This window comes from Carassius auratus, chromosome 9 (assembly GCF_003368295.1).
Source record: "Carassius auratus strain Wakin chromosome 9, ASM336829v1, whole genome shotgun sequence".
Lineage (NCBI taxonomy): Eukaryota > Metazoa > Chordata > Actinopteri > Cypriniformes > Cyprinidae > Carassius > Carassius auratus.
Window position 1 is genome coordinate 36696689 of NC_039251.1, and position 26375 is coordinate 36723063.

Below are 26375 nucleotides of genomic sequence, written 5' to 3' on the forward strand. Positions count from 1 at the left end.
TTGTCACTTACAGCATCAAAACATCAAAACAAAGCATCATATATATTTTTATAGACAACATGATTGTTTCTCAGATTTCCATTTCCATGGCTTGATGATGTGAGGAATATTCCTTCTTTTTTTCCCTAAAACCTTTCTTTGCTAATTTTCCCTTGAGGTAAAAGTTGTTTCTGAGGCACACCGGAGACGGCAGCACATTTTCTTCAGTAGACCGTTTTTTTGATGATCATTTCTGTCCAGTCTGCTCGTTTTATCACGTTTAGCCATGGCAAGCACATGTGCATCAAATTTCTAATTTGAGGCTGTATTACATCGATTCTGGCACCCAACATCACATCAAGATGATATTTTAAGCTCTTTTTTTTTTAAGCAGTTTCCCCTTTGTTTTGCTGCCTCAGCTGACCTTAGTTACCTGTGAATGGCCTGGCCATGCGTCACTCAGAAAACAACAGGCCAATCAGAAGAGAGGCTCATGAATATTAATCAGATCGGCTAAAATCAACCTGTTCTTAGCAGACCTCCTGAGAAAGGAGCTGTGAAAATATAATGAGATGGTTTTTGGTAATTATACCGCAAAGTGTACAGTATGGGACCTTTAATGCAGTCTTTAGAGTGATATAATTATCTTCAAGAATCAGCTGAAATGCATCTCTTTCATCTTTATCTAACTCTTACACTTTCTATTCTAATTCTATTCTTATGGCCCTTTTAGAATTACACTCGATTCATTTACTGTTCTGTCTGCTTTCTTTAAATGTATTTTACAATGAACACAAATCCAGATTTGTCCCACAATTCCTCTGGCATTAATGAGAGTAGCATGACTTATTTGGGTCTGTTTGTGTTCTTCAGGTGTGTGCTTCCAGACTGGATCCAGATTACTTCATCTCCTCGGTGTTTGAGAGGTGCGTCTCCGTCTCTGTCTTGGTTTGTGTGTTCACACTCAGTGATGGCTGCTGATAGCGATGTTTCTCCGTCAGGTTCAAGGTGGTGGACTTGCTGACGATGGCGTCTCAGCATCAGAACGCAGTGCTGGACTCGGAGCAGGAGAGACCCATGCTGGAGGGAGCGCTCACCTTCCTGGTCATCCTCAGCAGTCTCCGAGTACATTTAGGTGCACAGCTTCTTCATCTCTAATACACTGCTCCTGAATCTTAGGCTTCTTACAGCTTCAGGAATATGACTGAATACCATTACATTCACTTATAACTGGTTCTAAATAAGAGCTGTTAAAAATAATGGGACTCACTCCTGCGAGCGGACTTTCTCGTCATACAGCGTGATGGCATGAGCTTGTCTCGTGTGTTTTGATATTAACTCCTGTCTTTCTCTCTCCGTGTGTCATCACAGGAATGTCTGATGATGAGATTTTGAGAGCCGAGATGGTGTCTCAGCTGTGTATGAATGACCGTACCCACAGTTCCCTGCTGGATCTTGTATCCTTTCATCATGAAAACATGATGTACTCACAGGAAGCTCTGCTTTGATTGTGTTTTTGCAAGCGCTGGTACATTTTGTCATCAGATTGTACTTGGTTTTGTATCATGAGATTCACATTCACCTAGACCCCCGCCCCCCTTCCAAAAAGAGGCACTTTATCAAAATTAAGCACAAAATCATGTGTGACCCTGGAGCACAAAACTAGTCTGGTTGCATGGGTATGTTTGTAGCAATAGCCAAAAATTCATTGTATGGGTCAAAATTATAAAAAAAAAAAATCTGTGCAGCTTTCATATTAATTATAAAACTCGATTTCAAAAAATGTACCCTTCCAGTTTCGTTGTGTAATAGTTGTGGTTAAAAGGGTTCACCATCTGTTTGATGAAGTGTAATTTGTAACTAACTGCATGATTTTTACTGTACATTTCTGCCATAGTCACCACTTATAACCTACTGCTAAATATAATGCAGAAACTTGCCGTTTTTTGTATTGGTAAAGTGAAAAGTGAATTGAATGGAGTTGAACCTCTTCTAATATTTCTAAGACATTAGCTGGGGTTTGATGCTTGTCCTTGACTGCGGCTGTAGATCCCGGAGAACCCCAACCCTAAGAGCGGTGTGGTGCCGGGCAGCTGTAGTTTTGAGGAGATGCTGGCTGCTGTAGCTGATTTTAAAGCCCCGGTGTTTGAGCCTGGAGGATCCATGCAGCAGGGCATGTACACCCCTAAAGGTGACGCACCTTATGCCTTGAGATGTTGTGTAGCTCTCATTACCTGCAGATGGCGCTGTGACTCTATGATTGCGCTGTTGGACACATTTCTCTGCATTAGGACAGAAGCATCTGCTCTCTAGCAATAAGTTGGCTCTTTGTTTCTGTTGCCTGTTACAGAACGTGACCAAACAGATTTCTGTACTTTTAAAATTCAGCTCTAATTGATATTTATTGAGATTTAAAAAATACAAAAAATTCTAAAAGTCTATTAAGCTCACCAAGGTTGCATTTGAACAAAAGTCATTATAAAATATTTTAATATTTTAAAATATTATTAAAATTTAAATTAACGTTTTGTTATAATATTATATATTTTTAAAAAGTCTATTTTAAAAATGTAATTCATTCCTGCATCTCTTTTTTTTTTTTTTTTTTTTTTTTTTTTTAAAGCTGCATTAATCCAGTCTTCAATGTCACATGATCAATCAGAAATTGTTCTTTTATGCTGATTAGACAAATAAATAGTGTTTATGGACATGTTTTTCATCTGTCCAGTCACTGTAACTAATGACACGAGTTTAGGTAACACACCAACTACATATCAGGATATTTCATGTCTGATCCATTCATTCAATCAATGCAATCAAGAGTTATACAGTGTTTAAACCTGAAGTCATTTTCCCAAACATGTTTTTATCTAGAACTATGACTGTATTGTGGTCTGAGCTTATTGCTCTGCTCTCTCCACATGGTGGCAGACTGAGGCTGTTTCAAAACTAACTAACACTGTGTTTATTCCGTGTGTGTGTGTGTGTGTGTGTTCCAGCGGAGGTCTGGGAGAAAGAGTTTGACCCTATAATGGTGATTCTACGCACAGTGTACCGCAGAGACGTGCAGTCGGCCATGGATCGATACGGAGCATTGTGAGTCTCTGAAGACCTCCTCATTTTAACATTCACTTTATTATTTAAACACTATGCACTGTATGTCTGTGTCACTGATTTCTTAATGTATAGCTTATAAATGCACGCAAATCCGGCACAGTTTATACAAACGTGTATTCTATTGGGGCAGAGATTTTCCTGTGACTAGACAAGACATAAATGGACTATAGTTGGCAGTCGCTAAGGAGGAAATGAGACTAGGAATAGTGTAATCTAGTAATGCTGGTAAACCACTGCTGTGGAGCATTCAGTCTCTGAGATGTGCTCATTGATCATCCTGGACCCAAACCGAGGAGAAGACTCTCATGTGGAGCTGTAAATTGCTGAGTTTTGTGTGCTGTTGACCTTGAGTTTGAGGGTCGCTCTGGGATGGAGGGAATTATCTTCAGGGTCACTACTTCTCTTGTTCTGAGGTGTTCGTGGAGGGACTTGCTCCTGAAATGGGTTTTCCCAATTAGAGTCATGTCACGGAGAATCAATGCATCACACCTCAAATACAGATTCCCTCTCCAACCACAGCCTTTTTACACACTACATCACTTCCTGTTCATCTCAGCCACATCAGGATGTTCCATATGCATGGCAGTAAAAGATGACTCCAGAACATGAGTTTATTTGATTCTATTGAATAGTCCTCTTCTTATTTATTTTACTTATTTCACTTTTATTTCATATTTAGTTATTTTATTTGATATATTTTACATATTTAGCCATACAAGTTTTTATTTTTATTTTTTTATTTAAATCAACGTAAAACTGAAACTCATAATACTTCCCCCATGTAATTCCACTTTATTGCACAGAACTTAATTTCTAAACTTATTTGTTTTGTTTTCGTTGTATGTATGGATTACTTGGATTGTTACCGAGATCTGGTGAAAAATTTATGTCAACAGCACCTTTAGAAATATATTAACAGAGAAAAATGGTGATATGTTCAATACTTATTTTACCTGCTGTGTGTGTGTGTTTATATTTATTCATTTATTTATTTTAAATGCACAAATATAGAATGTTGGAAAAAAGATAAGCGTGTCTTATATGAGAGTGAACCACCAGTAGGTGGCAGCAATTCTTAATGAGTGAGTCATTGAGTCATTCATTCAAACGATTCAGACTGATTCATTCAAGAATGAAACAAATGGCTTTATGAGCGGACCACTGAATCAGTGACTCAAATTATTAATTCAAAACCGTTGAATCTTTCAGTAACAAAATGCTCAGAGTTGCGCGACAGTTTTACTGTGATCTTTGTTTTGAACAATTTTCGTTCAATTTGAACTACTCGTTTGAACTCTTGCATAAAATCAATTTCAAATTCGCCATTGTGGTTTTCAGGGAGAACTTCAGTCTCTTGGTCACATTGTGTTGCTTAACTAGGCTATTTAATACAAATATGAAAACTAGGTTACATTTTTACTGCAGTATTTTTTTTCTTCTGTGTGTAGTTGTTCATTTGTTTTGATTTCTCCACAAAACCCTTCAACTGGTGCAACCTTTTCACTGTTGATTATCTGTTATCAGTTACAGTTTAAACCAAATAAAATCAAATCAGAATCATTCTTGCTGAAATGTTGTCCGGTTGGGCAAGTCGAACTCTTCCACTTGTCCCTTCAAAAAATCAGTTTATCCACACAAGCATTAATGTGGAGCTCTGTTACTGTAGGCTATATGAGATTCATGTGGTAATGTAAAGCCCTGGCATTAACATTCATCTATAGCATGCATGGCATTAGTAATGACTGCTGAAATAGAAGTTATTTTTCTTTGTCATCTGTGCTTTAAAAGCGTATTCAGCTCTCTGTGAATTATGCGGCCTGGTTAAATGATAGTTTTGCAATGTCTGCAAAATCAACAAGAAATGCGCAAGTGTTAGAAAGAAAGATGTCATGTACTGTAAGTGGTTTGTCAGTTTGTGAATATGTTTCGGTTGTGCTTGTGTCCGGCCGCTGGATGATGGATTACCTGTCATGGGGTCTAAATATTTAGTATCCCTCGTTCCTTTCGATGCTAATGGAGTCAGTGGTGTCTTTAAAACAGGGCAGCTGTGTTCAGGTCTGATAAAGCGAGAGTATTTCTCAAGCACACGTTTTGTTTGCAGTTTTTGTGTGTTTGAATTGTCAGCTGCATTCATGTCCTCCATAACATCAGCTGTGCATTGTAACGTGGTTTATACACGTCTGTACTTTAACAATACATGAATTACTGGAATCATTCACTTACAAAGTGTGCCATACTTCATCCTTAAACACAAGATGGATCAAAAGCCCAAACATATTGGGAATGTGCTGGTCAACCTTTTCCATATAATGGAAAGTGAATGCAGACTTTTAGTTGTAAGTTGACAGAAGCAAATTCGCTTGATTTTTATCTCCGCAGTAGTTTTTAATAAAGGTTAGCATCAGTGTAAAATATTGATGTTAGTGTTGATGTCCCAAAAAAATTGACATCCACTGAAAAGTTCAGCGAGTAAGACCTTAAATCTGGGTCTTTTCCTCACACAAGCTGTTGTATGACTTCAGAAGACAAGTTATGGACAAGGTTTATACTTTCTTAAAAAAAAAAAAATAAGGAAATGATGCTAGAATGGTTATTTTGGTGTGATATCTTAATGTTGCGTTTCAGGATTACGCTTAAAAATACCCCAAATTATGTTTTCTATTTCGATTTTTTTTTTTTTTTTTACGTATTAGTATGGAAACTATGCTTAAGCCATTTGCATTGTTTAATGATTGTTGTCTAATAAGTACTTTTGGTGTTTGTAGTTTGAAACAGTCAGGCGTTCAAACGGGGAACCCCTGGCCGCCCTATAAGGAGAGGACCCCTCTGCACCCCTGCTATAAAGGACTGGTGCGCCTTCTGCACTGCAAAACCCTACATATAGTCATCTTTACACTGCTTTACAAGGTACAACTTATCCTGGAATAAAACCTGTGTGTGTGTGTGTGGGGGGGGGTGGGGGGGGGGATTCATTTTAAATGCAGATGTCTGGCCATCTAGAAGCAGCAAATACATGGTTTTCCCATTGTCTCTTCACCCCTGTTAACGTGCTTCTTTTGTTTAGATCTGGATGGATCATCAGAACATGTCTGAACATGTGTTGTGTATGGTGCTCTACCTGATAGAACTTGGACTTGATAATCAGGTCCAGGATGACAAAGTGGAAGAGGTAAGCTTTGTTTTCCTAAAAGAGACTGGTCTAGTCTCAGTCGTTTAGCACGTACTTCATTATTGCCAGTACTTCATCTGTAAATTGGACAGTGCTGGAAATCAAAGGGCACAGCGACCTCAGGTTCCTGAACATGCAATGAACACATCCTTAAAATAACACGCGGCTTGCTGTGGTGCTTACAGGCCTCACTTTCAAATAATTTATGTGATATACATATGGTGGCAATAATTACAAATAACTTTTGGCTACCGGCATTAATCTATAAATTACACAATCACACAAAAATCAAATTTTAAATTTAAAACGCAACATTTGAGTAAAGCATTACTGGATGTTCTTGCCGGTGTTTTAACATCTCTAGACAATTTAATAAACATTTTAATGATTAAATATTTAGCTGCTTGCATCTTACCATGCACATGATTGGCAATCAAATAATTGACAATTTTTGACGTACAGACTGCAGCTCATTATGTTATTATTTTATAGCAAAGTTGATCTATAATTTCAAACTAGAGGACGACTGATAATGGATTTTAGGAATAATAATAGTTGGACCACACTGGCCGTTACCGATTAATCAACCAATAGTTTTTAAGATGAAAACTGCAATAGTGCTATACTATTTAAAAACCGTATTGAACCATACTTTGCAAATAAAAAGAAAGTAATGATAAATATCACCTTAATAAATTACCTTTATTTATAATATTAATTCTTTAATGTTATAAATGGAGCATTGAAACATCTACACAAAGGCCTTAGCATTAAACTAGTTTCGTATGGATATTGTTTGTATTTTCTTAGACTTTATTTGCTTTTTTTTTTTAGAAAACCTAATGACTATTAAATCCAAATAATGCACATTGACATGGATTTTTGCCAATTCCAGCTGACGATTATCGGTGCTGATTAATCGGTCGACCTCTTTTACAAACAGTTGGCTAAAACAAATACAGCATACCTGGAATAATTTTTTTAATCAGAAAAATTGCATTGGGTTTCGATTTCCCTGGAAACAAAGTAGTGTCCTAACACACTCAACTGAGCCAGCACACTGTACTAACTCTATCAGCACTTAACTAGTTAAATCAGTGTTAGTCCAGAACAGAACACCTTCAGACTTGATTATTAGTGGCAGCTAAAAGCAGAAGCTTAAGTTAAGGATGCCAGACTGGTGTTTTGTCCGTCTCGCTGAGATGTTTTTTCCTGCTCTGTCGTAGGAGCCCTGTATTGAGGAGCACTGCCATGACAGCTGGTTCCCGGGCACCAGTCTGCTGTCTAACCTCCATCACGTCATCAACTTCGTGCGAGTCCGAGTGCCAGAGACGGCACCTGAGGTGGAGAGGAAGCGAGAGAGGGAGAGAGAACGAGAAACTCCAGCCAGCACCAGCTCTGAGAGCAGCAGCTTCGGACAGGTGAGCCGCACTCTCTCAGGTGTGAGCGTCGTCTGACTGTCACAGAGCTCATCACATCACTCTCGTTTCACAGAGTTCCCGAAGGCTGACGGGAAATTGGAGAGAGGTAGAAGGATTTGGGAATGTGGTGTGAAATGATCTCTAGAGTTCAGTTTGGAATGGTTTGAATGAGGAAGACTGCACTCGTTTTGTTATTCATAGACCAGCTCGTTTCTTGTCATTAATATTTCCAATAATTATTCTGACACAAGTTAGTGGGTCTGTGACAAATAAGCTTGTCTGAGATTCTGAAAACGGGAAGAAAATAAATTGCTTAAATTATATGCCAATATTTTACAAATGTAATGTTTGCACAAAAAAAAAAAAAAAAAAACTTTTAATTAAATGTCAGATGTTGTAAACAAGTAACAATTTTAATACATGACCGTGAGTATCTGATGGATGATTTTAAACATTTAAGTTAACTTCAATTACAAATAATGACATTTTTATAATGGATATTACAGTTGTTGCTTAAAATATTAAAATATGAATATGACCACTTCACTACTTTTTAATAAAATAATTAAGTTTTGACGAGTAACTAGGAACACTCAGTTCAAAAGACTTGGATCAGTAATATCTTTATTATTTTTTTTCCTTACTAAATAATTATTTTATGCTCATCCAGGCTGCATTTATTTGATCAAAAATACAGAAAAAAAAAAAACGAATTACAATAAAAGAAAATAACATTTATATTTTAATATACTTAAAATATATATTTTATTCCTTTTGTGGCCAATCAGATTTTTCATTTTCACTCGTCTTGTGTAGATTTTATGTAACATTAATAATGTGTTTGTCATTTAAAGAGGTTTATTCAAGTCTTCGTTTATCTAAAGAAACTGCACACAGATTCAGAATCACTCAATTTAACAGGATGTCATTGACCCAATTGCAAATAAATGCACAGGAAATGGAGCACTGGTCATAATGTACCTTCTGGTACTTTAGTTTTTCTGAGATTGTGTGTTTTTTGGGTTCTGTGCATTGTAAACTGTTCCAGTTTTCTCCTGCTTGGTTTGTTTGACGTGTTCAGAAATGTTCTTGCTAGAGATGAGTTATGAGAGGTACTTTTCTTTAACTGCATGTGTGATGTATAGTGATCTAATGAGTCTTGAGCCCAGCGGTCAGCGGTTCACTGCTCATCGTTAAATATTCATCCGCTTCAGTGAGACCAGCATGCTAATTAAACACACTGACACCTCCCATAAGAGGAAGCACTCAATATGTGCAAAGGAGTTGATTTCAGAATATGTTCTGCCAATCGCGGGTCAGAAATTACATTTAAAATAGAAAGGTTTTTATGAGCAATAACCTTCACCTTATTACTTCTACTGCACATTCAGATTTTTAATATTAGGACATTTTACTACTAATAATAATTAATAAACTCTTTATTAAATATCAGGCCCTTGCTAAGACCATGCATTAAAATGATTTAACAGCCGGACTAATAATAGCATGTGTATTCCTTGCTGTGAGCGACTGACCAAGCACATTTCTCCTCAGCGGGTGAGCTGTCTGTGACCGTGGTGTCTGTGGTTTCTCCTCAGAACCTGCGTGAAGCTCAGGTGTTCAGTCTAGTGGCGGAGCGCAGAAGGAAGTTCCAGGAGATCATAAACCGCAGTAACCACGAGGCCAGTCAGGCGGTGCGGCCCAAGTCCTCGTCCTCTCGCTCGCTGCCGCCCGGCTCGCCTCCGCAGCTGGTGACCGAGATCCTGGAGATCGGTGAGAGCATGCTGTCTCTCCTGGTCAAGCTGCACCAGAAACTGTCTGGCAAGCAGAACTCTCTGTCTCTGAGCTGGCTGGCCGAGGCGGATCCGGCCCATCATCCGCACGGAGATGGGTTAACAGCCATCGAAAGGATCCTGGCCAAAGCTGCCGCCCGGAGCCGGCACAGCAAGAGGTGCCTTCAGGAGATCTGTGGGAAGGTGTGTCCACCCATACCGCCCAAGAAGAACAGTCCTGGAGATAAGAAGAGCATGGACAAGGAAGAGAGGTGTGTGTGTGTGTGTGTGTGCTTCCAAAAAATCACAAAACCAGTCATAAGGGACAACTTTTCGAAATTGAGATTTCGACATCATCTGAAAGTTGAGTAAATAATCTATCCATTGATGTATGTTTGTTAGGAGGACATTATTTGGCCGAGATACAACTATTTGAAAATCTGAAATCTGAGGATGCAAAACAAAAATCTTATCATTGAGGAAAATCACCTTTAAAGTGGTCCAAAAGAAGTCCTTAGAAATGCAATTACTAATCAGCAATAGAGTTTTGATATATTTACAGCAGGAAAATATCTTCACTGTACATGAACTTTACATAATATGCTAATGATTTTTGATTAATGTACTTTGGGCTATTGCTACAAATATACCCCAGCGACTCAAGACTGGTCTTTTGCTCCAGAATCACATATGTATATATTTTTTCACCCATACTCAAAGCGTCAGAATTAATTAAAACGTTACCTGCAAACCCAACCCACTATACAGTAGTGTGCATGTGTCTGGACTAGGTTCCCATAAAGCATTATTGGAGGACTTTGCTCATTTGTTTGTCCCTGACATTGTCAGCTGGAAACTCTTGAAGCGTGTACTTCCTGTCTGTATTAGTTTATGCCCCTCTATAATGTGTCTGTTCCTCCCATCCAAATAACAAAGGAGAGAGACTGACAATGACACAAGGCTCTCATCTAATCAAGGTTGCAGGTGTTTGTTGTATGCTGGCAGTGGACAGAATGTGTTGTATTGAACTGATCATTAGGGTAAGTGGTATTCTCACATGTTAAGAGTAATGTTGGAGGGACAAACTATATGAGCTTTGGTGCACATTTTCTGAGGTAGAGAATTATACAGGCTTTTCTTCAATGAACATGGTTTTCTGTAGGGGGTGAAAAATGTATTTAATGTGATTGTCTTCGTCCGGAGTCATACAATCCTACTTTGAATTCTTCATCTGACGTTTTCTTCATTTCGATTTCTCTATGGTCCATGTATAAGCCCAATCCTTTCTCACAAATAAAGGGAATTATTTGTTTTATTTATTTTTTTGGAATATAAGAATATGCGAGGCTAGAAGAAAATACAAGAAGTTTAGTGGCTTTCTGCCAAAATGCAGCTTCGTCACGGTACAACTTGTTACGCAAATGTGACTGGAGACACATTGCTGGGAATATTTGTAGCAATAGCCAATAAAACATTGTATGGGTGAAAATTAGAGACTTTTTTTTTATGCCAAAAACCATTATTTAAAGGTGATTCTCTCAGTATTTAGATTTGTTTGCATCCTCAGATTGTAGATTTTCAAATAGTTGTATCTCAGCCAAATATTGTCCTCCTCACAAACCATACATCAATGGAGAGATGATTTATTCAGCTTTCAAATGACGTATAAATCTACATTTTAAAAAAATGACACTTATGACTGGTTTTATTGTTTAATGTAACAATACCAGTATCAATGACTTGGACTGGATGGGGGTGCAAAAAAAAAAACTAATTGGGACATCCCTATTTTGTACGAGTTGTTCTTAATTGAACCACTTATGGAAGTATGTTTTTGACTGCCAGCTTTATAATGTGTATTTGTTTATTTGTAGGTCTGTCAGATGATAAAAGATTTCAATCTAATTAATTACATGTTTGTGCTGACTTTAATCCAATTAACTGATGATTAATCACACATCAATGTGGGCTGATATGCTAAATAGAGTTTTCAAAAGCCATAACAAAAAATAGCTTTAGAAAGAAATGTTTTGATTCAACCTATATTTTAAGGCTATAATATGCCCATAACGTTGTCTTCAGAAGCTGCATCTGAAGTTGTGTTTAGGTATATCTACAAAGACTCTTCAGAGGTGGCATTTCTCCATTTACACAGCAAGTTGTGAGATTAACGGATTGGGTTTGTTTATGAACTCTTTTATAAAATCAGTATCACTTATGCAATCGTGAAATAACAAGAAAAGGAAATTACCATATACCAACCAGAATTTCAACTGGTCCATCCCTAACTAATGAGCATTTCCATTGGATTTAATGATCGACCATTTTCAAAATCCATCCATCCTTCAAACAGTCACCGACTGTAGTCAGGTTATCAACACATGTCAACATTTCAAAACCATTTGACTCTAACCCATCATTCATAGCTTTTGAAAATAAACATTTCATAATTAACAGTTAATAATGAGGCAAATCATTTCTGTTTTGACATCTGCAGGCGTCAAAGGGCCAGAGAGAGACAGCAGAAGCTGCTGGCGGAGTTTGCCTCCAGGCAGAAGAGCTTCATGGAGACTGCCATGGATGTTGGTGAGCTTGAAGTTGTTTGCTGACCTTTATTAAACACGTCTGACGAGTCTCTCCAGCGGTTAATTAGCAGATGATCAGTTTGATGTTTATTTAGATTTTCATTCTGACGTTTGTCTGAACTGAAGACTTCGGCGTGTGATGTTTTCACCTTATCTTTGAGTCTGTCTGTGACTGTTCTGTATGTATCTGGGATGTGCAAGACCGACTCGTGCGTGGGGTGGGGGGGGCATTTAAATGAGATTTGTTCTTGCATTGAAAAATAGCCAAGCAACATAACTAACTGCATACAACATTTTTTTTTAATGTGTGGAATTTAGAATTTCCGTTAAGTTCCGGTTACTCTGTTTAAATGTATCAAAATTGTAAAATTTAATAGGCTAATTAAAAGGTTAATTAAAATAGTTTATAGTGAAAGCACTGCATTTTAATGTATTAATGAATATTATTGTAGCTTCATGTATGGGCATTAAGTGAATAGCAAATCTCGATTTAGACAAATGTGTGTACACTTCTCGTTTTAATGATATGCTCTTTAGTGTAGTGTTCTTAACTCTTAAGTCCATTACTACACCGTTTTGCACGTAGTTTAGAGGACGAGGTAAACCTGCAGAAGTCCTTGGGGCTGTAATCTTACTCTCTTGAAGGAAGGTGACTCTAATTGCCTCCGTTCTGCCCTTCACACTCCCTTCTGTGTGTGTGTGTGTGTGTGAGTGATTCTCGTGGGCCGTACTACTGCGTGCTGGTCCCCGAGATCAGAAGAAAATTCAGTGACACCATGTTTAAGACATGAGTGATGAAGGTTTAATATAAGCCTTACTAAAATATCTCGGTACAGTCAATATCATATCCTACACATGACCCCCCCCCCCCCCCCCACCCATGTACTGTATATGGGATGATTTACAAGAATCTCTTTTGAGATTGTAGCTACTAAGGTTATTTGAGATCTTCAAAACTTTAGTACCAATTGTAATATGTTAAAGAAATGTATAGTGGTCGACCGATATATCGGCAAGGCAGAAATTTGGCATTCATTAAGAAACAAGAAATCAATATTGTCAGCCCAGCAATAGCATCCACACAGCTGACATGTTAAGATGTTGTAGTTTATCCACGTTGTGTGCACAAAATAGACATTGACACAGTCATTGTATCATTGGAGAAAGACTAATTAAATGTTACCGTTTCAGTCAATGATTTTGGCCCTCCAAAACCAAAAATTTACCTCCTGCCAATTGTTTCGGTGGCTGAAATTTCTGTCATACATTCTTTTGAAAAGGTATGATATCTGATCTGTTTAGAGAAACAGGATTGGCTTATTCGCCTGAAGTCAACAACCAATGCTAAACTTATGTTGAGATTTGACTGAAATATTAGCTTCAGAAGCTGACATTGAGCAGTGTCTGTATTATAGATGTAATCTCACATGCCAGCGATTGTCCGAATAACACATTCTCCTGAGCTCTGATGTACAGGCTCCATTTGTTTACCAGATTTGAATCAAAGGTCACTTTGGACAGGAATATTTCCACTGGAATTCTAATGAGATAAATTGGGCCAGCATTTCGAGCATCTGTGCATATGGTTATGAATCTCAGAGCAGAACTGGATGACTTCTCTTAACAGTGAAAGGACTGTCAACAATGAATACAGTAAAAGGGGAATGAGGTTCATAAATGAAAACCAGTTCTAATTTAAGAGAACTTGAGAGCCAAAATATAGTCTCGCATAGTCACTACCTTTTGTTGTCTACATGAAGCTTGACTTAGTCGACTTTCATTTGCTTGCTTTCTTTTGGAAAGTAATATTAGGTGAGAAAAGAAATTCTCCATCAGTGTTTTCACGAGTTTACCTACTTTCAGGGGAACACAAAAGCATTCAAATATGTAATGTTCAATTTGTTTCTTGCTGAAAATAACAATTACCCATTAACAATTTTGACATTTATTATAGGCTTCAGCTGCCCTTTTGCTACCCCCAGGAACACATTGATTTGAAATGAATCTCTTTTTATAATTTTAGGTTCGTTTAGTAAGGTGTAGGATAGTAATTCAATGTCCTAAATCTCTCAGAGTTCACACATTGCTTTTTATCGCTATGATAAAGTCTCCTGTGTTAAGCTGTTTTTTCTGCTTAATTGCTTTGTCTTTATTTATTGGTAATCTAGTGGTCTGCTTCATTTAGCTTGTTCACTGTATGATAAGAGCTTGACTGAGGTGTTGACTAAGGCTCGAGTTTGAACTGTACATCTGGGCAATGGCTTGTGTGTTTTTGATGAACAAGTACTTCTGGATAAAAAAAAAACCAGTAGATGGATTTGAATGAAATTATGGTTGAAATCAACAAGAAGTAGTTTCACCTTCATGATATTTGAGATTTTGACCTGTTTTACTGTGTATAAATGTCATGAATTGTCCGCCCATGAGGACTAGTTGTCACAGTGTTGAGTTGGAGGGGAGCAGATCCAGGCAGGCCGCCTCGGGCAAACACGGTCACATTAACTCCCCAGCACAAACGTTTAATTTCCACATACACTTCTGTCTCTGTCTGAGCACCTAAAGCTATAAATCAATCAAACACATGGTGACATTTACAAAGCCTCTATTTGCTCTGATATTGAACATGTTCTTTAACATTTAGGAGTAATTTAGAAAAGGTAATTAATCCCCAAGAATATGTCAGTCAGGAATGGCGCATATCGGCAGTGTTTGACCAGGAATGCTACTTTTACAGCTATGGAAATATGAGTAACTATTATGCAATACGTCCCTAATTTCTTTCTTTTCACTGGTGAAATGTAACAAAGTAATAATACTTTGCTATTTTGTTGGAAATATCTGTACTTCTCTTGAGTTTTTTTATTTTATTTGTCATTATCTTTATCTAAATACACAGTTGTCATGATGAAATCACTAAGTTTTAGGTACATGTTTTAGGATACTGTGTTTAGATCCTGACCTTCACAGATAGCAGAATGATCTGCTCATTTCGCACATGCCGTACAAAAACAGGGTTTACACACTACATTAGCTTCGTTGTTACTGCGTTTAATGCATGACCGCATTAACCTCCATTTAAATGTTTGTTAATTTAACCAGGAGAGGGCAAAAAATAATTCAAATCCACATTATATAACTAATTAAGTTTTGCCAATGTACCGCACTCAGAATTCATGTGCATTTATTGGATTTTACACCCGTCTTCTCTCACTCTCATGCTTGGCTTCTCTCCGTTTTGGTTTTGTGTAAAACCCTTAGAAAAAGTACTGTGATGAGACCATGGTGCAGTGGGATTTTTTTTTTAAGGGAAATCATGGGATCTACCAGTCTCAGATGTGCTCTATATAATCCTATTTGTTTGTTATCTGACGGTGTTGTTTGGTTTTGTGTTTAACAGAGTCCCCTGAAACGGATGCAGTGATGGACATGGGCTCGGCAGAAGCTCTGGACTCAGAGGTTCTCTATGACTGTGTGATCTGTGGTCAGAGCGGCCCGTCTACTGAAGACAGACCCACAGGACTGGTGGTACTGCTGCAGGCCTCATCAGGTATCACGCATCTTTTAGTATTAACAATTAGGGCTGCACGATGTGTCGTCTAAGCATCAATATCGCGATCTACGAATCCATGATAGTTACATTGCAGGATGTGCGATGTAGGCTGTCATAGTTGATCCGTTATTCATTAACTGTACGGGCCAGCTGCTCCTGGCCCTTGACCAATGAGATTCGCAGAGAGCTAGAGACGATACGATATATCGCAATATATATCCCTGAAAAATAAAATATCGCAATGTCATTTTTTCCCAATATCGTGCAGCCCTATTAACGATGTATCTGTGTCTATCTCAGCAGTGGTCTATAAAGCCAGTCGCACACCGGACAAGAAGCGCAGCACTGTGTCATTGCATTGTTTTGTGTCATTGCCAGGCTCAGCCAGTATGTGTACTCTTATAGAAAACAATGGAAAAATTCCAAACACCCTTGAAGGGCACTTTGGGAAGGGAACGCCTTTTGTAGGGACTTTCCAAACGAAAGTGAACAACTGAATCCCTTCAGTAAGGACACTTCCAGAAGTCCGTTAGCGAAGGGAGTGTGATGGTCACTTCACATTTACATTAAATTTTATATTTATTAATTTAGCAGACGCTTTTATCCAAAGCGTATTACAAATGAGGACAATGGAAGCTATCAAAAACAACAAAAGAGCAATGATATATTACTGCTATAACAAGTCTCAGTTAGCTTAAATGCAGTACACGTAGCACGGAAGTGATTTCCGTTTGTGATCATGTGATCTTCAGACAGGAGATTGAGCAATGCATTTTAAAGCAAAGTTGAGGTTGATGCTCACTTCCGTTTGGAGTTCGCCCAATGTGTTCAAATTTTAAAGACGTGGTGTGACGCGGAGCTGTGCTTCTTGTCCGATGTGTGACAGCCTTCATAGTGTATTTTAGATGAAATAAAATAATCTAAGGAATTGCCTTTGCCTTTGTTGCCATACTAGCTATTGCTTTCTAAATTTCTTCCAAGCAGACAGCATATGTAAAGTCATGATGCATAGGTCACTAGAGAGAAGTCCAGAAAGTCCAGTTTGACATTTTAAATAAACACTTTGAACAAGGTTCTCCAAAAATTTTTAATTGTCATGATTTTCGCATCCCAGACCAAGAATGTGTTTTTTATAATTGTAATCCATTCAATATGATGAACTTATGGTCTTAAATGTACATTTGCATTTATTTGTATAGTGCTTTAAAAAAAACACAGTTTTACAGAAGCACAGTATAGTAAACGTACCGGACATCATTGCTGTGTTTTTGTTTGTGTTAAATTAAGTTTAGTTTCTGCTCTGTTCTAGGTCTGTAACAGGCAGTTAGACGAGCGTTACAGCTTTCCATCTGCAGGTGGCAGATTGCAGTGATCCAGATCACTGGAGCTCTTTAACTCTACATTAACCCACCTATGACTTTAAATCCACCCACTTTACACTACTTGTTTTAACAACAGTGTTTAATTGCTTCATTAATCAAGCATTGTGGACTTTTAGCAGGTAGTTTTCTCCCACCACAATCCTGTGATAAAATTAACCTTCTGTTTTATGAACAATCACTGGTCTATGATTTGTCTGATTTGTGACTTTAGTATTCTTGAAATGCCTCAAGGTCAAGACGGTAATTTTAGCTGTGTTTGTAGCAATCTTGTTTGACCCTATAGACCTGGAAAATCACTTCTTGAAGATTTGATCTATTTTTGGTCTATTTTTAATTTTTATTGCTGAGTGAGTGTTAGGTATGGTGGGATTTGGAGGCAGCGTGATGTGCATTACAGTTTTGACTTTGACATGGTACTTCATTATAGTATGCAAATGGAGAATGTCATAAATGTGATGATGGCAGCTAATTAGCATATGATTGGCATTTCTAAAGCGTGTGTATGTGTGTGTATTTCAGTGTTGGGGCACCGCTGTCGTAGTGACACACCAAAGCGATTGCCTACTACTGATGAGGAGCATATCTACCCCGTGGACACATGTGGAGCGGCCCATGATGTTAGGCTGACCCTTATGCAGCGCTACTTTAAAGATGTATGAACCACATATAAAAACTCTTTCTAAAACATTAGTTTTTTATTGAAGCATATAAATACAATATGACTGTCTAAGCATACAGTTTCATTTGAGTTACGTATATACTTTAATAATTCAATAAACCACAAGGGGCCAATGCATTACAGTGATATTACCATGGCTAAAGGTTGTTAATCACGTAGTAAAAGCACTGTCTTTGGTGTCTTATTGCTTTTATAAAATTAGCAATTACAATAAACAATTATTCTGCAAGGTAATGGAGCTCATTATCCCCACTGCAGACAGTTTACAGCTGCGTGCATGTAAAAATGTGTGCATATACTTTAATGCTATTTTACAGCAGCTTAAAACATTCGTATTGTATATTATTATAGTATTGCATACCTTATTATCCTCACCTTGCAAACTAAAGCTTTATTTTCATTAAAGAGTTCAGTACATCAAGAGTTTAAAACAATCAAAATGTAATGTTATCTCTTTTATTAGCTCATGGATGATGATAGTTTTTTTTTTATTATTATTATTTTCTAATGCTTAATTTCCCAGAGTTCATGTCTGCAGTCTGTGTCTATTGGCTGGGATGGGGGTGTGTATGTGCAGACGTGTGGTCACACTCTGCATATAGACTGTCACAAGTCCTACATGGAGTCCTTACGGGTAAGAATTCATCAGCTGTTCATACTGAAGACTATACTGTAAAGAGTTATAACTTATCAAGTGACTTTCAGTTTTTAGAGGTTCAGACTTGGATATTATATAACAGATCATATCAAACAGATACCATTACATCTATTTTTGAGAACGAGTCCTCTGTTAAACCTCATTAAATGAACAGTGTTTATTTTTTTTCAGAATGACCAGGTCCTTCAGGGGTTTTCTGTGGATAAAGGTGAGTTCACCTGTCCGCTGTGTCGTCAGTTCGCCAACAGTGTTTTGCCCTGTCGTCCTGGCCGTGGGATGGAGACGGGCGCCTGGCACACTCCCAGTAACAAGAGCATGTCCACACTGGTGAGGGAAGTGGAGGACCTTCAGGAGCAGCTGGGCATTTTCCCAGTAAGCGCCAGCCTAAAGCAGAGAGATCCTATACTGGTATTTATTAGAGCGCTCTCCCCTCCCCTTTTCTGTTTTGTGCATCTCATCCCTCCATCCTGATTCAGAGTAAGAACTGGTGTGCCACTCACCTCCATGTGATCCTTCACGCCCCGCCGAACGTTGCTGTGGTTTAACATCTCATAACTCAAGATAGTATCATAGACTTGCATGTCAGGCCATTAAACTCTGCTCTGAAAAACAGAGAAGCCTTTACGAAGTGACTGACTTTTTAACTTTTTCCCCCTCCCAGGCGGAGTCAAATCTGAGTAAAGAGATGGAATCTGTTATAAAGGACATTAAAAACACCACGCAGAAAAAATACATGGATTATGGGAAGAACCCAGGGTCACCTGACAATGACTTCCTGTTCATGTACTCTGTGGCCAGGTAAGAAAGAGCCATCAAATGCATTTTTTATATATAGGCCTAAGTTTGAATTTTTGTCATTATGTGTGCCATAAGAGGAAGCTCAATCTGTTTCGGTAGTAGTTGTTTCCTGGAGGAAGTGTATTGCTTGTGAAATGCATGTTAATTCATCATTGACAAAAGGCATATTGACAATATTAACCTGCTCGTATAGTTTGTTTTCAGATCAGCAGTTTGTCCACATGGGTTTATTAAACAGTATCTGCTTTTTCGATAAGGTCGACCGATACTGAATTTTGCCGATACCGATAGCTAGGTTGGACAAAACTGGAGATACTGATTAATTAACCGATCGTTTATAAAATGGATACTGAACAAAAACTAAAATAGTGCTTTATTTATAAAATAAAAAAAAACAACTAAACCATACTAATAGTAGTAGTAATAATGAAAACAACAGTGATGGTAAATTTTGAAATTACCACACTCTAATAGGGCACTATGAAATCAGTAGAATATTTTCCTAAATTCCATTTTATTTATCCAAATTCTGTTATTTAATGTTTCTGGATTATTTTATTTTTTTCCATTTTAAATTTTTCTCCACTCATTTTTAATAGTTAAAAATGTATAAATCAAGTCTAACTAATTAAAATCATGAAAAAAAAAATTCTTCTCACCATATTTATTTTTATTGTTATCAAATTCTGTTTTAGCATGTCTAATTATTTGAATGCATTTATTTATTTTTTTCAATGGATTTTTTTTTTTTTTTTTTTTTTTGCTGATTAATCGGCAAAACCGATAAATCGGTCAACCTCTACTTTTTTTGTTCTTTGAATCATTCCTTCATTTGTTTATTTGTTCATAAATTCCATTCTTTTGTTTGTTTCTGTTTACTTTTCAGCTTGTGCTCTCCTCTTTGTTCTTTGTATCTTTCAATCGGTGTTAATCTTTTTTTTTTTTTTTTGGTAATTTTTTGGCTTTTGTTATCTTCTATTTATTGTTTGTAATTTTTTGTATTTGTTGTGACTGGTTTGTTATTTCTTTGTGGTTTTGTCTGTCTTTCCCTTCCCTCCCCTCCTAAATATATTTATACCTTATATAGGCTTAAGATAAAGTGTTACTGGATCGTTGGACCGGTTGATCATTTCCTGCAGAGCTAATATAGTCCATATGTTGACTAACTCGCGCTCTCGCTCTCTCTCAGGACTAATCTGGAGTTAGAGTTGGTCCATCGTGGGGGGAATCTATGCAGTGGAGGGGCCAGTGCTGCTGCCAAACGCTCCTGTCTCAGTGAGTGCCTCTATCTTTTTCTCTCTCCCTCTTTCGGTTTTTATACGTATATAAATAGTAGGGTACTATAATCTTTCATACTTGTTTAAATGCAAGAAATATAAGAAACGCATTATTTAATGCATTTTACTTTTGCATTACTTCTAGCCAAAAAGCTATAACCTGTGTGTTGACTATGAAACACACTAGTCTTTAATTATATGCATTTGTGGTGTAATTACTAAATTTTCGCTTCACTCTATGTTCATGTTTACTGGAAACAATGTGCTATCACTTTAATTTGGTGTGTGACGCACCGCTTCTGAACGCACTGCCAACGATATAATGTGAACCTTACATTATGTGTGTGTGCATGAGTGCATGCTAGCATAGCGTTGAATAGTTCAAACTCTGGCAAGAATTAAGAAGACATGCAATTTTTTAAACTTTAGTGTCAAGGCGAGTACTGTCCATGATTCAAGTGTGAGGCGAATGTTCAAATGCTTCAGGAATGCCATTCTTCTGGGATATGATGCATCATGGAGGATGCTGATGGACACAGGGAGAATATCGAGACTGATGTTGGTGTGTTTTTGCAGTCCAGTCCAGACCAGTCAATCAACACACATCCAAACACTGGCTCTGTATAAATAAGTGTGTGTGCAGTCTTTGAGCTCTTGTGAAAAAATCCCCATGCTCAAGCACAGCTGAAGAGATTTCACACTCCAGCAATGCAGCCATTTTCTGAGCTACATTAAACACACATCCACAGAGAGGGCCAGATTTACTCAGTCTCAGTACATTAGAGATCAGATCAGCAAGGGAACAAGAAAACCCAAAGTATGGACAAAGAAAGATAAAGTGAATTCCACTTGCGACCAGTGGTTGCTAGGATGCCATAGTTTTTTTGTTGGTTCAGGTTTTTTTTTTTTTTTTTATGATTTTGGTGTTTTTCACGTTACATGACACAATTTAATTCAGTGATTCTGTTCAAATGTAAGGGGCTGGTAAAATTTAGTTGGCATTTTTTGACTTGTGTAAATGGACCAACACCTCAAACAATAGTGCAGACATAAGTGCAAAAGTGCTCTTCTGTCTAAACGTTCTTCTCGCATGCCTTTGCATTGCTGTTTCTGTGAAGGATTTTGTTGAAAATGTTACACTTAATTGACCAGTAAGCTGTTGTTAGCTGTTCCTCTTCTAATTTTTTGGATTTAAAATGCTGTGAATGAAGGAATAATTTTATCCTGTCGTAGGTATCTATAGGTGGTGCTATTGCTCTCTCCATGAGTCTGTAGATGAGCCAGCTAATAATGCGTATATGGCATACTCTCTGCAGTAAGAACTCAGAGTCTGTAAAGTCTGTGAGATGTCACATCTTATATTGCATTCAGAGGAGATTAAATTAGACATTTTTAAGGCTGAAATAATGTCAAATGACATTAGACCTCATCTAAATTGCACTGTACTGCTCACAGAAGTACTGTAGGTTAATTAGTGTGATTTAGTGTGTGGTCAGAAGTATGGCTCTAGGATTTCTTAGGCATCTTGGGAATAGAAAAGTAAAATTATGTTTGCTTCATACAGTTTGTTTTGTGTAATTCGATCAGTAGTCTCGTGTTATCTCAAAATTGACTCTTTAGCATGTTTATCCAATGTTATACAATTTTGATGATTCAAAATATTTTTGAGCAGAGTAAATATGAAGTTGAAATGCGTGGCTTTGGAAATGAATGGTCAAGTCAAGCATAGCTTAAAGAATACTTGAATTAGCCTCTGTATGTCTATACAAAAGTATACTCAAGTAAAACATTTACAATTAGAAAATTAGAGCTTACAACTCATGGAAGTAAAAAAAAAAATCCAGTATCTCAAGATTTAAATAGCCATGCTATTCGAGTATAAATGTCGAGTAACTCTTGTTCTGTGAAACCACAATAATGGGGAAGACTGCTGACTTGGCAATTGTCCAGAAGACTATCATTGACACCCTCCACAAAGAGAGTTAGTCACAGAAGGTCATCACTGAAAGGCCTGGATGTTCAGAGTGCTGTATCAAAGCATATTAAATGCAAAGTTGACTTGAAGGAAGAAATTGGGTAGGAAAACTGAATCTTGAAAATACTGTCAAGCAAAGCTGATTCAAACACTTGGGAGAGCTTCACAAGGAGTGGACTGAAGCTGGAGTCAGTGCATGAAGAGTCAAACGCTCAGACGTCTTCAGGAAAAGGGCAGCAAAGCCACTTTTTGAAACCGAAACCATGTCCGAAGCATCTTACCTGGGCTAAGGAGAAAAAGACTGGGTTGTTGCTCAGTGGTCCAGGTAAAATAAACCTTGCATTTCATCTGGAAATCTAGGTATAAAGTTTGGAGGAAGACTGGAGAGGCACAGAATCCAAGCTGCTTGAAGTCCAGAGTGAAGTTTCTGAAGTCAGTGATGACTTGGGGAGCTGTGACATCTGCTGGTGCTGGTGCGCTGTTGAGTGCAGAAATGAACACACTTTAAAGAACTTGAACTTTTCTGTTTTGCAGATCCTTTTTGAGGTCCACTGGAGATTGATCTTAGGAAATATTCTAATATTTTGAGATACTGGATTTTTGACTTACATGAGCTGAAAGCTCTAATCGTCAAAATGAAAACAAATAACAATTTGAAAAGTGTTTTTTTTTTTTTTTTTTTTTTTTATCAAATTAAAGTCAGTTATTTGCTAAACTATACAGACCCCAAGACTTTAAACGGTGGTGTATATCCTCCTTCCTCTGGTGTAATCTTTCTGCTGAGAAGTTCATCAGGCTTTGCTTCTGAAGTAGAGGTCTTCACGGGTCCAAAGATTTGAGTCTGAACCCGAAAGAGACCCCGACCCGGACCTGTCTATTATTTCAAAAGCTGGACCCGAACTCACCTTGAAGACACAGACCTGACCGGGCCCTATTGTCACACATTCCATCTTAAATTGCTATTACAAGCCAATAAACCTGTTGTGAAAAATACAACTTTTTGTCTTGCCTAATTTAAGGAGCTGTAGTCTCTCTTCATTGTACCTGACTGCCTGTGATGCATTACAATCCTCCGACAAAAAAGTTATCCATGTTATTCCAAGTCCAAGCTTAATCCACTCATTATTTCAGCTTCAAAAGTCCACTTGATGTCACGGTGATGGATGACAAATGCGTTTGAACTATAATAACCACTGCTCGATCAGTGCCATGGCCGCTGAGGTTATTTATTTGCTATCATCTCTGTGCTCTCTGCTCTGCGTCAAGTCTGAATCTGACCACTAAAACTTTACGATTAAACGTTTCATTTATATTATTATAAAAATGGGAGAAAATGAAAAGCATGGTTTGGCGGTCGAAGTGTCCCTCACTGTTTGCCATAGAAACATGAAACTCGCTTGAGACTGCACATGTTTGCTAGCTGGATCAACCTAAAACATGCTTTAATGCAATTTGAGCATCATAGAAAACATTAATGTGACCGTTCACCTCAGATTGTGTTGCTGATTTGAAATATATAAAATATGAGTGTGTCTACAAGCATTATTCCTGTGCATGCACTTGCATTAACTCTGATAACTATTCTGAAGCCCCTTCTGGTGTCTGGTGGGTTTGTGAGCTACAGGTAGGGGGCAGCAGTGATCCACAGCAAACGTTGAAGGCATTGATCAGTGTGTAAGAGACAGGTTTTCATGAGGTCTGATAATCTGTCACATCCTCCTACATGCCTGGAGGCTCTACGCAAACTCCATTCATCATGTTAGACACACTAACACTGATGTGTGTGTGTGTGTGTGTTTCAGATCAGCTGTTTCATGTGCTGGCCATGCACATGCGTCTCTACAGCATAGATTCAGCTTACAACCCCTGGACCAGACTCACACAGAGCACACACAACAGAGACACCGAGTGAGTACACACACACACACACCATCACATTTCCTGAACTGAGATCCTCTATAAAATGATAAACTACTTAACTCTCTGTGGAGGACTGCACTACTCACAATCCTAAACTGAGATCCAGTAATCAGAAAGGTTACTGTAATCATGGAAATTAAATTTTTGGCAAAAGAAATCCTACTCCCACAATGAAGGAATTTTTTTTTTTTTTTTTTTTTTTTATGTTTTCAATATTGATCATCGGAAATGTTTCTAGAGCAGCAAATTAGCATATTAGAATAATTTCTGATGATCATGTGACACTGAAGACGAGTAATTATGCTGAAAATTTGATCATGTATGTGTATGCATGTGTGTGTATTAATCTATATATATATAAACAGATGATTCTGCTTTCACTAGCTTTTTATGCTGTGTCTCTGCTGCTGCATCTTTTTGAGAGAGAGAGAGAGAGATGAGAGAGAGAGACTGGTGCAAATGGGGTTTCCATAGATACCAATAACTGCAGCATCTGGCAAATTATGGTGTGCAGCAGTACATTTGATGAGTGCTGCGCTTTATTTTGAGGGTTTATAGCTGTGTGGAGGTTACCGCTCACCGCGTCTCCTGTTTAAAAGGCACTTAACACTCTTGGGCTGCTTAAATGGGCTCATTTCTCCAGCGTCGGGGCGGTAAGACAGGGTTTTCACCTGTGCGTCTCTTAGGACTCTTCAGAGGGGAGGCAGCTGTGCCTATAAATACCTTGTTAGAGGCTTTTGAAGGAAAACTCTGTCACTGGACCCCTCAGGCACTTGAGCCGAGCTATTAATACAGGCATTGGAATAAAACCACTGCTCTCCCTGTTTCTGCCTAACTGTGATCACTCATCATCTGTTTTTCTTTTCTGAGAGGTAGAATTCAGACAGTGAAGTCGTTCTTTAAATGTTCAGATGTCATTGCATTATTTCGAAGTATCATCTGCATTCAAATGCTGCACAAGCTTTTTGCTCTGTGTCTTTCGTCAGCTGGTGATGTGGTGATTTTTATTGTGAGTAACCACAGATATAGTGCATCAAGTGAACTGTAAATATAATCCATTAAATTGGCAAATCAGAAAATGTCAGAATAGTTTACTTATAACTTGTGAAATGTTATGTTTGGTGAATTCTGCTCTAATGGACCACAGTTTGTCCCACACACTCAAACTTTCTGTTTACATTTTAATTGTCGTCTTGGGTTTCTGTAGCCTGTCCACCTACTGCACATTTACAGTAAAACCCTTTTGAAAGAACTGGAAGCCACAGTGAACCGTCCTCTTACACGATTTAATGTGCGCTGTTGCATGGGCAAGATAGGCGTTAAAGTATTGCATCATACATTGAAGTAAAAAAATGCTGTGTGTACTGTAGAGGATGTTTTTGTGTTTTCTGTGTTGTATAATTGTGTGTTTTTTGTGCAGGTACTGTGAAGAACATCCTGAGGTGCCCATGCTCTTCAGAGACGTCCCGTCCCTCCTCATCATCTTCATCCTCACCATGCCTCAGCCTTTACGCAAAGGTAACACACACACACACACACACACACACACACACAAACAGTACATTGTTTTACACATGCATGCATAACATCACAAGTACACAAAATCTTCCTCTTTCCCCTCGCATGGGTTTAGTCTTTAGATGGGCCATGACTGTCATTTGGTTGATCACTGGGCATGGATTGAAGCTCAAATAAGAATCGAGTGTTTTGTCGCTGTGAGCAAGGGATCGATTGGAGTCCATCATTCTGAAGACTCGAGACAATAAAGCTTGCATTAGAATAGAAACGTGCTGTGCATGTGTTAGAGAATAGCTTACACAAAGACACTGGTGTGTGTGTGTGTGTGAGAGAGGTGTCATTATCTCTGATGAGGAATGTTAATGGAGTGTGTGTGTGTGTGTGTGTGTGTTTCTCATCACACAGCCTGGCCTAACACCTGCTTCATGCACACAAGTGCTAATTACCCTCTCTTAAAAAATCTGATGTCCTTTTTCTGTACACAGTCACGTAATTGATTTCTGTGTCCTAACAAAAGACCTGTGATTCTCTTGAAAGCTCTGGGGTCTATAGAGCTCTGAGTGAGTGTCTTTTAT

The 26375-nt window shown here is 38.0% G+C and overlaps 1 protein-coding gene across 4 annotated transcripts in view; it reads left to right on the forward strand.

The window, feature by feature from the left end:
- LOC113109163 (E3 ubiquitin-protein ligase ubr3) overlaps window positions 1-26375 on the forward strand; it is a 46465-nt gene that overhangs the window by 14308 nt on the left and 5782 nt on the right. Inside the window, exons 15-33 of one of the 4 annotated variants that reach the window (XM_026272760.1) lie at window positions 853-905; window positions 981-1114; window positions 1351-1436; window positions 2029-2170; window positions 2979-3075; window positions 5862-6003; window positions 6161-6265; window positions 7492-7686; window positions 7760-7792; window positions 9285-9730; window positions 11956-12044; window positions 15441-15590; window positions 17495-17628; window positions 18178-18288; window positions 18484-18720; window positions 18974-19110; window positions 20300-20385; window positions 24165-24270; window positions 25703-25800. In XM_026272760.1, coding sequence (XP_026128545.1) covers window positions 853-905; window positions 981-1114; window positions 1351-1436; window positions 2029-2170; window positions 2979-3075; window positions 5862-6003; window positions 6161-6265; window positions 7492-7686; window positions 7760-7792; window positions 9285-9730; window positions 11956-12044; window positions 15441-15590; window positions 17495-17628; window positions 18178-18288; window positions 18484-18720; window positions 18974-19110; window positions 20300-20385; window positions 24165-24270; window positions 25703-25800 — 2581 coding nt within the window. The remainder of the gene's footprint in view (window positions 1-852; window positions 906-980; window positions 1115-1350; window positions 1437-2028; window positions 2171-2978; window positions 3076-5861; window positions 6004-6160; window positions 6266-7491; window positions 7687-7759; window positions 7793-9284; window positions 9731-11955; window positions 12045-15440; window positions 15591-17494; window positions 17629-18177; window positions 18289-18483; window positions 18721-18973; window positions 19111-20299; window positions 20386-24164; window positions 24271-25702; window positions 25801-26375) is intronic. The other 3 variants (XM_026272762.1, XM_026272761.1, XM_026272763.1) reach the window with 3 other exon arrangements.